This window comes from Festucalex cinctus, chromosome 19 (assembly GCF_051991245.1).
Source record: "Festucalex cinctus isolate MCC-2025b chromosome 19, RoL_Fcin_1.0, whole genome shotgun sequence".
Taxonomy (NCBI): domain Eukaryota; kingdom Metazoa; phylum Chordata; class Actinopteri; order Syngnathiformes; family Syngnathidae; genus Festucalex; species Festucalex cinctus.
This window is the reverse complement of record NC_135429.1, coordinates 8,782,883-8,796,087: the sequence shown is the minus strand read 5'-3', so window position 1 is coordinate 8,796,087 and position 13,205 is coordinate 8,782,883. Positions and strand designations below refer to the sequence as shown.

Genomic DNA, 13,205 nt, shown 5'->3' with positions numbered 1-13,205 from the left:
TTTGTCTCTCCCTGTCCTCCCCCCTCTATCTCTCCCTGTCCTCCCCCCTCTATCTCTCCCTGTCCCCCCCGCCCCCCTATCTCTCCCTGTCCCCCCCCCCCCTATCTCTCCCTGTCCCTCCCCCCCTCTATCTCTCCCTGTCCTCCCCCCTCTATCTCTCCCTATCCTGCCCCACCCCCTTCTATCTCTCCCTGTCCTCCCCCCCTCTATCTCTCCCTGTCCTCCCCCCCTCTATCTCTCCCTGTCCTCCCCCCCTCTATCTCTCCCTGTCCTGCCCCACCCCCTTCTATCTCTCCCTATCCTGCCCCACCCCCTTCTATCTCTCCCTATCCTGCCCCAACCCCCTCTATCTCTCCCTATCCTGCCCCCCTCTATCTCTCCCTATCCTGCCCCCCTCTATCTCTCCCTATCCTGCCCCCCTCTATCTCTCCCTATCCTGCCCCCCTCTATCTCTCCCTGTCCTCCCCCCTCTATCTCTCCCTGTCCTCCCCCCCTCTATCTCTCCCTGTCCTCCCCCCCTCTATCTCTCCCTGTCCTCCCCCCCTCTATCTCTCCCTGTCCTCCCCCCCTCTATCTCTCCCTGTCCTCCCCCCCTCTATCTCTCCCTGTCCTCCCCCCCTCTATCTCTCCCTGTCCTCCCCCCCTCTATCTCTCCCTATCCTGCCCCACCCCCCTCTATCTCTCCTTATCCTGCCCCCTCTATCTCTCCCTATCCTGCCCCCTCTATCTCTCCTTATCCTGCCCACCCCCTTCTCCCTATCCCTCTCCCTCTCCCTAACCTACCCCCTGCTACCTCTATCCTACCTACCCCACCTACCTACCTACCTACCTAACCCCCCCCCCACTGCTACCTATCCCATCCTCCCTACCTACCTAACCCCCCCCACTTCTACTATCCTCTGCTTTGCTCTCCTCCCCCCGCTACCTATCCTGTCACTCTGAGCCTGTGCTCACTTTGCTCTTGGATGTGTCTGGATTTGAACCCAGGTACTTTAGGACTCCAGGCCAATGACTTGACCACCAGGCCATGGTAGGAGCGAAAGTGTCTAGGCCACGTGCGTTTTTGTCTTTTTTTTTCGTTTGTTTTTTGTCAATTTCTTCAAGACGTAAGCTGGAGGGGGCGCTGTTTTAACAGGGATGTGCCTGGCTTTGATCCACGGTACTGAAGTACTCCAGTCCAATGCCTTCACCACCAGGCCACGATAGGAGTGATGGTACCAGGACCACGTGCGCTTTTGTCCTTTCTTTTACCTGGCCTGAAAGGAAATTCTTCAAGACATAAGCAGGAGGGGGCACTGTTTTATTAGGGATGTGCCTGGCTTTGATCCACAGTACTGAAGTACTCCAGTCCAATGCCTTCACCACCAGGCCACGATAGGAGTGATGGTACCAGGACCACGTGCGCTTTTGTCTTTTCTTTTACCTGGCCTGAAGTTCTTCAAGACAGAAGCAGGAGGGGGCTCTGTTTTATTAGGGATGTGCCTGGCTTTGATCCACGGTACTGAAGTACGCCAGTCCAATGCCTTTACCACCAGGCCACGGAAGGAGTGAAGATACCAGGACCACGTGCGCTTTTGTCCTTTCTTTTGCCTGGCCTGAAAGGAAGGTCTTCAAGACATAAGCAGGAGGGGGCGATGTTCTGTAAGGGACATGCCTGGATTTGAACCCACACACAGAAGTACTCCAGTTTTTTTTTTTTAACTTTACAAAGTCAAATTCTTTAAGACATAAACAGGAGGGGGGACAACTCTGCAAGGGATGTTCCTGGACTTGAACCCGCATACTTGGGGACTCCAGTCCAATTGCTTGACCACCAGATCACAGCAGGAGTGGTAGTACACGGGCCATGTGCGCTTTTGTCTTTTCTTTAACCTAATCTGAAGTCAAGATCTTCAAGACATATACATGATGGACTGGTGTTCTGTAAAGGATGTGCCTGGATTTGAACTCATGTATTGAAGTAGTTCAGGAAAAATGCCTGGACCACCAGACCACCGTGGGAGTGATGGGAAGAGGACCACGTGCGCTTTTGTCTTTTGTTTTACATGGCCTGAAAGGTTCCAGTTCTTCAAGACATAAGAGGGTGCTGTTTTGTAAGGGATGTGCCTGGATTTGAACCCACGCATTGAAGTACTCTAATCTTTGGCCTTGACCACCAGGTCACCGTAAGACTGGTAATACCAGGACCACTTGCGCTTTTGTCTTAATTTTACCTGGATTGAAAAGTTCAAGACATAAGCAGGAGAGGGCGCTGTTTTCGAAGGGACGTGGCTGGATTTGAACATATGTGTTGAAGTACTCCAGTCCAATGCCTTGACCACCAAATTGTGGCTGATTTCTAGAAAGCACCTCATTTAGCTTTAGGATGATGCACAAAGGACTGTTTGAGCCTGTTACAGCAACAGAACTTACGCACGGATGGTCGGCACACGTGGCTGGAGTCGGACGTGATATTTCACAACTATTTAGGGCCTACCATAGTAAGTCCGATATTTAATTGCAAACTAATTTTGCAACTCATTTGATAAAGCGGAATCAGGTTTGCCTTGAACGGAGTCACTCAACTATACTGATCCATGAACCATGACTGCGTGATAAAGGACTCGGACAACACACACACACACACACACACACACACACACACACACACACACACACACACACACACACACACACACACACACACAAAAATCACTTTATTCACGACACGCATCTACAATAGATTGTGATGCTTACAATTAATGGCACTTACGGCGATGAAAAACAGAAGACACCACACAAAGACTCAAGTGAAAATCTTTTACAGTTTGTCGTGATTCTTATACTGTTTAAAAAAAAAATAAATAAATAAAATAAAAAGTCACTTTTGCCTGGCTTTAAATGCCCAACACATTTTTAATCACATTTTAAGCCTGTGTTTTTGTCATAGTACGGAACGTTTAGGAAAATGCCTTCTACTTTAGCTTTTTCACTCTTAGAAAACATACGTGTACAATACCTTGCAAAAGTATTCATACTCCTTGCGTTTTTCAATGTTTTTGCACAGGACACTAATATAATTCAAGTGAAACAGTCAAACATCAGTTCACAATTTTAATAAAAGTACAAAGGCACATTTGGCAGATACAAAACCGAACAAAGCTTTACAAGTCAGTCCAGACAGAATAAAATAAAACAAAATAAAATAAAATAAAAATAGAATATTTCAGAATTGTTCAAACATTGCCTTGACACAGGTCAGAACAAAATCCCCATCATGCAGTCAGTGTTTGTCAGTGCACACCCAGTGAGTTAGTGACAGAGTGAAAAAACGAGCCGTTGCTATCCTGTCAAAAATACGTGAGCATTTGTCTTTCAGGCAACCCCAAAAAACAAAAACAAAAAAACAAAACAAAAAAAAATTAGACGTTTTTCACAGGATGGTGACAAATTCAACAAATAGTCTCCCTGTGCAGTTTGCGCTTTCCTCGCAAAGGGCCGTGGCATCTGCACCTTCGTTTCGGAATGCCACTACCAACTAAAAACAAAAAAAACAACAACAAAAAAGTATTAACATGTGAACCATTTAACAACGTACTTATTTTACACTTGCCTCAATTGCCAAGAAGCTGTTCATCTTGAAGTCTTCATTTGACGGGTGGAATCGTTCCTCTTCCTCCTCTCACCAATCTCTGAGTCCTGCGCCAATCAAAATTTGAGTTTGCTTGATTGTTACAAATGAGTTTCGTGCCGCTTGACTTATTTGTCACGGGTTTTGTTACCTTTGTCGAGTCTTTCCTTCGATAGGCTCCTCTTTCAACCTGATTTTTACCCATCTTTGACCTGGCTCATTTCCCGCCGTTCACAACTGCAAAAATTAAAAAACTATTAGTTGTGTGCAGGTCACTTGATTTGTCTACGTACTCCTTCACGTTGTCTCGTTCCTCTTGGCACCGCTCGTTCGAACCGGTGCCTCCGCAACTTTGAAACACCCAGACAAATGTTTCATTTGTGTCGAACAACACGATGGAGCTCTCCTTCAAACCACGCCTACGCTGTACACACCTGCTTCCAAATTGCCAACCTCAAACAACAAAAAGACGGTCTGGATCCAGACAAGCCAAAGCAAAGATTTCCAACATTCCTTCCCAAAGAGTACTCAAGTATACAGACACGAGTCCAACCATCAGCTTAAAAAAATAAAATAAAAAAGCCATGCCTGCCCTCATTACAACCTTTCAAACCCAAACCACAAAATCAACCAACAACACTCAAGCAAGGCAAACCACAAGGCGCTCTACTCTGCCCCCTCCAGTTCACCATTTCCAGCCACGTCTCGGACAGATACTTGTGTGCTGCTTGATTCTTCATTTGTGGAACTGCTTTTCTTCATTCCAGCCACATCCACCTCACACCTGCACAAAAATAAAAAATAGATATGTATTTTATGCCCCTTGCATATTAAATTATGCATTTTGTTACTTGTGCCCAGCCTTACCATTCATTTGTGCATTTCTGAACGTGAACTTGCTCTGGCTCTACTTGGCGTTTCCCATCCCAAGTGGTTTCTTCACATTGCAAAAAAACAAAATCCACAGATTGCTGCATTTTTCATTTCGGTGTCTGTCGGATTTTGTCACCCTCACCTGGTGGATCTTTGCGCCTCTCTCCCGTCCCACCCCAACGCCACCATGCAACAGAACCCACAAGAACAGATCGGGACAAGTACAATTAGTTTCCAAAACAAGAAAATGGTCCATTTTGTGCATTTATTACACTGCTGTGGTTGGACACGATGGATTCCGGCTCCTTCTCCAGCCTGCAAGAAACAAGCGCATTTGTCTAGGCCGTCGTTTCCAAAAGTGCCAAAAGGTTGGCGGGCGACATCCCCTCACCTCAAGCACCCAACCGGTCCGGGCAAGGAAAAACCCTCCAAAGTCCATTTGGCGAAGAAAGCCGAGATGGCGGGACCCATCCAATCCCCTTCCAGGATGCAACAGATGCTGAGTGGGGAACATTCAACATATTGTGGTGTTACACAATGTTCACTGCAACACGAGACTCCATTCAATGAGTTGAAGCCCTGCAGGTCGACTCCTGGGAGAAGCACGTTTCCCTCCAGAACTGGTCCTGGTCCTGTCGATCAATGCAGATTGAGAGTTCATGTACAATTGTCTGCTGCTCACTTGATTGTGTGTGTGGATCATTACCTTCGTCCGGTGGCTCCTGCAGGCACGTCTCCGAACGAACATGCAGGAAGACAACACAGGGAAGAGGTTGCGCAATAACATGACAAGTCACAGCCTTTTTATGCATGCATGACAGAAATTAGATTATCAAGAAATAGTCCATTTATTTCAATAATGTTTCAAAAAAAGTCAGAGTTTTGCATTCTAAGTTTCTAAGTGAAGTATTTCAAGCCTGTTAGAATTTTGATGATTATGGCAGAAAGACAAAAAATAAAATTATAGTCTTTGCCAAAATTAGAATATCATGACAAAGTCCAAGTTCAGAGGCCTTTAAACGGTCTCAGTATTGGTTTGTAGGCTTCAGAATCACGCGCAAGACTGATGACTTGACAGGTGTGCAGAAAATCATCACCAAGAGGGAAAAAAAAAAAAAGAAAAGCAAAGTCAGCTGATGCTCAAAAAGTGCCGCATCAAAATGAGATGAAGAGGAAGGAGAAAACGTGGTTGGAAAAGGTGCACAAGTGACGGAGATGAAGAGGATGTCAAGCAACCAAGATTCAAAAATCTGAAGGAGCTTCGTAAGCGGTGAACTATCAAGTCAACAGTCACCAGGAAATTTTGTTGGTCACATGAAATTCTCATTTTAGATTTCTGCCAAAATGAACCAAACAAAGGCTTGAAATTTTTTACTTTATGTATTCTGAATAATACAAATATTAACTTTTTTTTTTTTTAAACAATTTATTGAAATAAATGCAATCCCTTGTAATATAATTCCCTGGTACATGTTTGTGTTGACCTGACCTCGTGTCTCATCCACCGCACAAAACAAAATCCATCTTCATTTTGTGCTGCAACACAGACATGCAAGACATCACAAAAACATTTTTACATGACCGCAAAACAAAAAAAGGCCCCGTACAATATTCAAGTCAAATACTCCACCTGAAGAGTTCAAAAGCTCCTGTCCATCATTTACACGATACACAGGCAGATTGTGCTGCTTGATTCTTGATTCTGATGTGTGGAATTGCTCCTTTTCCTCCATCCAACTCTGAGCGCTACGACGAGACCACAAAAATTGGAGTTGAGCTGCAACAACCTGCAAGTAATCGCCACAGGGAGCTGAGGAAAACAAACAAACAAACAAACAATATTGTCAGATGTCGGGATCATAGTTCATCTTACACTTGTTTATTGTATTAGTGTGTGCGTACTTTCTTACCTGGCTTTGGATGAGAGAGAGAGAGAAAAAAAAAAACTCATTAAACTGGTCCACAAGTCTGAAAAACGGAAGGGGAGAGAAAACTGCACAAGCCCGCCTTTCAATTGCCAACCTCGCACAAGAAAAAGCCACTCTGGATCCAGACAAGCCACAACTCGAGATCGCCTCAAGCGAGAACAATTCGACTCCAACCATCAACTCAACAAACAATTTCCACACCTGTCCTCGTTTCAATCCAACCTTTGGAGCATCGCACCCAATTGGCACCCATAACCAAAGTCAAGCAAGCAACCTTCCTGTTAACATGCTCCCCACACAAACGTTTGTGTGCCGCTTGATTCTAGACTTGATGAATTGTTCTCTTTGCTCATCCCAGACGGCTCCTCGTCCAACCTGCAAAACAGTCACGCACCATTAATCATATGCTGGTTCAAGTCATTTGTGTTTGTTCAATCACCGAGTTCAAAGTCATCAGGTGTGTTCTTTAAAAACAAATAAATAAAATGAAATAAAAGGGCTGGCCAGCATTAAAAAAACCAAACAAAAACATTTAAAATGGTGTCAAAAGAAACAATTTATATTTATGTACAACGTGCTCAAACCTCAAACGTTGTTGCGTTCCCCAAGTGTGAAAACTCTGCAACAAACAAAACGTCCTTGTGAAAACTGGGAACAAACTGACAAACATTTGCTCGTGTGCTCACTTACCTGACAAAAGGCCACACGGTAGCAATCTCACCACACCTGTGCACTGCACCTGATTGCACACACCTGTCTCCAATTAACCGACCGGGCTGACGTCATCCATTCAAAGCCAACCGTCTTCCTCGTCTGCTTGGTGAACGTCACTTCTGCACACTAGCGCCACCTGGTGGCCCATCACGCTTTGGTTTACCGTAAAAATTGCTTTTCATGCCAAAAAAATAAAAGTGAATCACAGGAATAAAAGGTGTTGCATTGCACATCTCTGGATTGAGCCCCTCGATTTTTAGGCTTCATAATTAACCGCTTGTATTCGACCACATCATCACAGCAACAAACAAAATATCCTTGTGAAAAATGGGAACAAATCGACAAACATTTGGTCATGTGCTCAATTACTTGACAAAAAAAGGCCACACGGTTGCAATCTTGCCACACCTGCGCACCGACCTGGCGTGACGTCACCCAATCTGTGGTTGTGGGCTAAAACCAAACTGGGTGCACAAAAAGTGCTGATGTCAAGTTTCGGAAGCATCTTTTTCTCAGGGCAATCAATGCTGTAAAATGTTCCACATTTGGTTACCGTTCATGCGCTTTAAAAATGTGAATTGTAGCAATTTCCAAAATAAGTTGTGTATTTAACTCCAAAATAATTGAGCAACTCTTGCACATTTGGCAAATAAGTTCAGGTTGAGGGTCACTTAGAATGTAGTCACTCAACCAAACCAATGAATATGATAAAGAATGACTCAGACAACAGAAAAACAAAATATTTATTCACAACATACAATGTGTTAGATTTACAATATTGCACTTATAAATAGAAAAAAAAAAAAAAAAAAGACTCAATGTAAAACTCATGCAGTTAAATGTCCACTATGTCAGTTTTGTAGATCTTGAATAGCATTAAGACAAAATTTTATGTATTTTGTAATGCCATACTTGTCATTTTTATACATTTAAAAACACATTTTGGTAACTGAATGGCAAACCTGTTTCATGATTGTCATGACATTTATTTTTTTAATGCACGAGTACAGAATGGATCGGAACATACGACTTTGGTCATTTTCACTCTTAGAAAACAGCATCCCCAATGTTTAAAATTTGCAGTCATAATTTTTTTATTTCAAATACAAAGGCAGATTTGGAACATACAAAACAGAAGAAGCTCGACAGGTAGTTTCTGACCCAAAATAAAAACATTTCACAATACATCTTCCCCACAAAGCATTGTTGCAGAACGCAGGAAAAAAAGAAAAAAAATCCCAATCATGCAGTGAGTGTTGGGCAGTGCACACCCAGTGAGTTAGTGACAGAGTGTAAACAAACACACAAAGTGGAACACAGACATAATCTCCCGATCTAGTTAGTGATGTACTCTCCAACTGCCTCATCTTTGCGCCTTTGTTTGGCAACACTGCGGAAAAGAAAACTTGCCTTAGCATGTGTTGTCATCCATTTGAATGTGCACCAATTTGACACTCGCCTCAAGAGCCACCAAGTTGCGTCTTCATTTGACGGCTGGAATTGTTCCTCTGCCTCATCCCGTCCATCTGAGCCCTGTGACAAAAAGTGCACTTGTGCCATTTGCTTCGACATTTGCCCTGCATGCATTTGGTTACCTTTATCCAGTCTTTCCTTTCGTCCAGCTCCTCTTCCGCCCTGCTAACAAAGCACATGAACACAAGATGGGTTTTGTGACCGCTACTTGAAGCATTGTTGTACGTTTGACTCACAAATGACAGTACAAAAATCACCATCATGCAGTTAGTGTTGGTCAGTGCACACCCAGTGAGTTAGTGACAAAGTAGACACAAACACGCCTAGTGGAACAAAACCATACTCTCCTTGTATAGTTGGTGCGTTGCTCTCGAAGCACTGAAGCAACTGCGCCTTTCTTGTTTGGGAAGGCTACGGGAAAAAAAAATAAAAAATCTTAACATGCTTTGAAATCCTTTTTAAAAGCACACTGGACTGCTGCGTTTCTCATTTCATCAGTTTTATTAACCTCATCTGGTGAATCTTGCTCCCTCTTGTCCAACATAACCTAAAAGAAAACAGTTGGTACAGTATAACAATTAGCAGTTTGAAAAACTAACTTAAAACATTTACATTTTCGCAGCAAACATTTTGAGACCAAAAAAGCAAAATACAAACATTTCTTGAACAGGGCCAAAGAGGGGAAAAGCTTTTAGTGGAAGAACCCACCTTGAGAAGGGAACACTGAAGGAGGCGTCAAACCCAATCCAGGATGACCAGACTGCAACAAAATGTTTCAAACGCACAACGTCAACTGAAAACCACATAAGACTCCATTTCAGGAGTTGAAGCGCCACAGAGACACCTTCAGGGAAGCGCTTCTTCCTCAGGACTTGGCCCGTCAATGCAGAATCTCCAGAGCGACGCCTTCCTGGTCCACCTCATCTTTCACCAGTCTGCCAGTTCAAAATGCCAAAACGAAAAAAATCAGAGCACGCTAGCATGTCACGTGTTTATTTTACTGGCATGTCAACTTAGTTGTTCCCTTCGCACGTCCTTTTGTCCCATCCGGCTCATCGTTCACCCTGCAAAACGAATTGCGTGCAATTAATTGCGTGCTGCTCACTTTGTTGTGTACACGTTTGATTGCTCACCTCGTCTTGGTCATCATCTTACTCCACCGTAAAACAGCCTGCAAATAATCGAAAGGGGAGGAAAACACTGACAGATTATTGATAACTATACACAATATGTATATTATACTTCAGAAGTTATAGTGAAGTCATATGCCGATTTACGTCTTTGGCTGAATGGCCATATTCAACAATGGAATGCGTTTAGGCCGTTCAGCCAAAAACTCAAAATCAGCACATAACTTTCGGCCCTTATTTTGTTGATATTTTACCTGGCAATTCGTCCCACCCAAAAACCACTTGTGAACTCAATGTGGTCCAGTTGTTTTCGATGCCCCTCGCCAGATCTGGTGCCGCCACAAGCCTGAAACACAAAAATGTCAGGGGGATATGTGGGAGTTTTATTTGTGTTGATGAATTTGATAGAGTTCTTCCTTAAAGCCGACACTGCCAAAGTCCGCCTTTCAATTGCCAACCTCGCACAAGAAAAAGCCACTCTGGATCCAGACAACAAGCCACAACTAGAGACCACCAAGCAAGAACAATTTGACTCTCCAAATCGTTTCTAACCTGCCCTCATTTCAATCCAACCTTTCAAGCATAGCACCCAATCGGCACCCATAACCAAAGTCAACCAAGGCGCGCCCCAGAACTCAACACGGTCCCCCTCGTCACACATATCAACTTTTGTGTCACTTGAGTCTTGACTTGAGAAATTGCTCCTTTTGCACATTCCAGCCAGCTCCGCTTCAAACCTGCAAAACAGACACTATTAATTGTATGCTGGCAACATCATTTGTGTGTTTGGTCAATTTCCAAGGTCAAAGCCATTAGGTGTTTAAACCAATTAAAAAAGGGAAAAAAAACTGCTGGCCAGCATTCAAACAAACATTCAAAATGGTGGAGAAAAAGAAACACAATGTGCTAAACATAGCAAACCGGGTGCACAAACCTCAAACGTTGTTGTGTCCCTCAAGTGTGACAATCCTGCAACAAACAAAACGTCCTTGTGAGAAAAGGAAACAAAGCGACAAACATTTGCTCGTGTGCTCACTTACCTGACAAAAGGCCGCACGGTAGCAATCTCACCACACCTGTGCACTGCACCTGATTGTGCACACCTGTCTCCAATTAACCCGCATGCAGGCCTGTCGTCCACCATTCAAACCCAACCCTCTTCCTCTGCTGCTCGTTCAACGGCACTTTTGCACACTAGCGCCACCCGGTGGCCAGTCACAATGACTGCTTTGGCTTGCCAGGGAATTTGTTTCTTTTCGCGCCACAAAAAAATAGGTACACCTTGGATTCTTTTCAGAGCAACCGATGAGGGGGCCATATTGGCCTAAATATTAGGGACAAGCCAGTACACTATTAAAACAATGTCTACAAATAAAGTGTGCTTACATGTAAACTAAAATTGGAGCTGTGTTGAGTGGAAAGTGATGCACCTGATGGGGCCAATAAAGTGTCTCTACAGTATGTTCTGCACACACATGCATGCATGCGCACCCACGCACAAAAAGTGCAGCATTGAGACGATTGCGGCGTACCTTTTCGCCATCCCTTCTCTCTCATTTGAATTTCTAATTCACGCGGGCGCCGCTGGAATAAAGGCGCGCGTACTGCAAGGACGCACACGAGAGCGTGTCAATCACGGCCCAGGCGACACCTCCGCGGGCCCACTTCCTGTTCCGAGCCGCCTGCTGACATTTGAGGAAAGAGAGAAAAAAAAATTGAGCGCAACAATGGATGTCATTTCTTCAAGTGCTTTCTTTCCGAAGTGATTTGGCCATTATGAGTCATTATCGCTTGAAAACCTTTGAGACGCAACTTTCTCGGGTTCATGTTCTCTCTATTCGACAAGCTTGTCATCTCACGCCGCTTTCTCAAATAGAAAAGCAGTGTGGAAGCCGGGTTCTATTACACTTGATGCGCGCCTGTCCATTTGCGTTTGCTGCCTCTTGCTGTGTCGCGTCCCAAAAAAGTCCAATGAAGAATTTTTGTGCACCCCAGTAGGTCAAACTGACCTTAAAATGTGCCCCCCTGTAGGCTTCTAATAAACACAATCGGAGGCCATCGTTGTCATCCTTTTTGTGGGAGAGTGTTTGAGACACTTCCTGCTTGCGTCTCGTAGGCATGTAAACAGAAGAAAATTGAGGAAAAAAAAAAAAAAAAAAAACAAGGAAAAATATCTTGAAAACATGAAAAAAATTCTGAAAAACAGGAACAAACAGGAAAAAAAAAACAATGGACAATAAATACAAAAAAAAAATCACCAAAACAAAATTCCAAAAACAAAGGAATAAAAAAAGGAATAAAAAATCCACAAAACAAACAAAAACAATCGATGAAAATCCCTCAAAACACCCGCCTGACTCACCACGGCTGAATAAATCATGATTTTACACAACAAGGGAACACCTTGAATTGGTTGATGAACTTGCACAGAGATTTGCTGCAAGGTTAGTCCACACCAATCAAAGTGAATGGGAGCTTGTGTGTAACTATCGTTCCATGGGGGGACATGTGAAAAAAAAAATCCAATTACACTTGGCCACATTTCAGGATATTTGTACAGTCCTTTCCCTCCCTAAAGTCCATCTTTCCTTCGGATCATGACTCTGCTTTGCCTCCCGCTGATGAACACATCAGCACAAGAAACATAAAAGTCAATTAAAATGCACAGCTGGCTTTGCTCTTAATCTCAGTGCACTCATTTATTTATGAAGCATGTCGAATAAAGTAACGTGGAGACAAATAAGTAAGATGGCCGCCCTCCTTCAGCAGCAGATGTTGAAGCTGTCATCATTGGGAAAACGTTTTGTGATTTTGCTGATTATGGCATTTTTTTTTTTTTGTACTTGGTCTGAGGAAATATTCTAATATTTTGAGATGGGATATTTGAGTTTTGTTAAGCTGTAAGCCATAATCAGCGATATTAAAATAATAAAAGGCTTGCAATGTTTCAGTTGATTTGTAATGAATCCAGAATATATGACATTTGTGTTTTTTTAATTGCATTACAGAAAATAATGGACTATATTCAATATTCTAATTTCTGAGAGAGTCCTGTATGTTTATGCATTTTTTTTCATTTTTTTTTCTGCATCCGATTTTTTTTTTTTTTTTAGTTTTAGTTTTTTTTCCCCATTTTTTTCTTTTCCCTTCTATTTTTTTTTTTTTACTATTTTTTTTTTTGCTTTTTTTCATATTTTTTTTCATATTTTTTATTTTTTTTTGTTATATATTCCCAAAAAAAAAAGAAAAAAGAAAAAAATACTCAGAAATAAATTTTTTAAACGAAATAATAAAGTAAGTAATAAAGTAGAACTGTAAGACAGATTGTAAACAGTGTCCACATTTCTTTACCTTGCATTATCTAGAACGGAGATAGTTTCCCACTTAAGTGGAATGGGGAGGGAGGAAGTGGATGACAAACAACCCCCATGACGCTGTCGCGCTCTGTTGTATGGAGCACACGCACGCGCACGCGCA

The 13,205-nt window shown here is 43.1% G+C and overlaps 1 protein-coding gene and 1 long non-coding RNA gene across 4 annotated transcripts; both read right to left on the bottom strand.

Annotated features, from left to right (window-relative positions):
• Positions 1-3,080: 3,080 nt before the first annotated feature.
• Positions 3,081-11,254, bottom strand: LOC144007512 (uncharacterized). 2 transcript variants are annotated; one of them, XM_077507237.1, is made up of 12 exons: positions 10,769-11,254; positions 6,996-7,030; positions 6,394-6,786; positions 6,114-6,293; positions 5,190-6,019; positions 4,875-5,115; positions 4,758-4,798; positions 4,626-4,660; positions 4,478-4,547; positions 3,762-4,394; positions 3,593-3,678; positions 3,081-3,517 (listed from the first exon to the last, which is right to left on the bottom strand). In XM_077507237.1, the coding sequence occupies exons 5-9, from the start codon at positions 5,293-5,295 to the stop codon at positions 4,518-4,520; spliced, it is 453 nt and encodes a 150-aa protein (XP_077363363.1). In that variant the 5' UTR covers positions 5,296-6,019; positions 6,114-6,293; positions 6,394-6,786; positions 6,996-7,030; positions 10,769-11,254; the 3' UTR covers positions 3,081-3,517; positions 3,593-3,678; positions 3,762-4,394; positions 4,478-4,517. The 2 variants fall into 2 exon arrangements, with proteins under 2 accessions (XP_077363363.1, XP_077363362.1); XM_077507236.1 differs by lacking the exon at positions 10,769-11,254 and having other exon boundaries at positions 6,996-7,086.
• LOC144007513 (uncharacterized) lies at positions 8,195-10,784 on the bottom strand. Of its 2 annotated transcripts, none has more exons than XR_013280195.1 (9): positions 9,983-10,784; positions 9,732-9,769; positions 9,443-9,662; positions 9,307-9,358; positions 9,107-9,145; positions 8,942-9,009; positions 8,721-8,760; positions 8,585-8,658; positions 8,195-8,515 (listed from the first exon to the last, which is right to left on the bottom strand). It is a non-coding gene; the product is annotated as an uncharacterized LOC144007513 (long non-coding RNA). The 2 variants fall into 2 exon arrangements; XR_013280196.1 differs by having other exon boundaries at positions 8,721-9,009; positions 9,983-10,465; positions 10,663-10,784.
• Positions 11,255-13,205: the final 1,951 nt, after the last annotated feature.

What these genes read in the sequence shown, in the direction of transcription:
- LOC144007512 (XM_077507237.1), bottom strand. Translation starts at nt 5,295, where the DNA reads ATGCATAAAAAGGCTGTGACTTGTCATGTTATTGCGCAACCTCTTCCC. An exon ending in CATCGTGTCCAACCACAGCA is followed by an intron (nt 4,661 to 4,757) that starts GTGTAATAAATG and finishes ATGGTGGCGTTG; the next exon opens with GGGTGGGACGGGAGAGAGGC. An exon ending in GAGGCGCAAAGATCCACCAG is followed by an intron (nt 4,548 to 4,625) that starts GTGAGGGTGACA and finishes TGCAATGTGAAG; the next exon opens with AAACCACTTGGGATGGGAAA.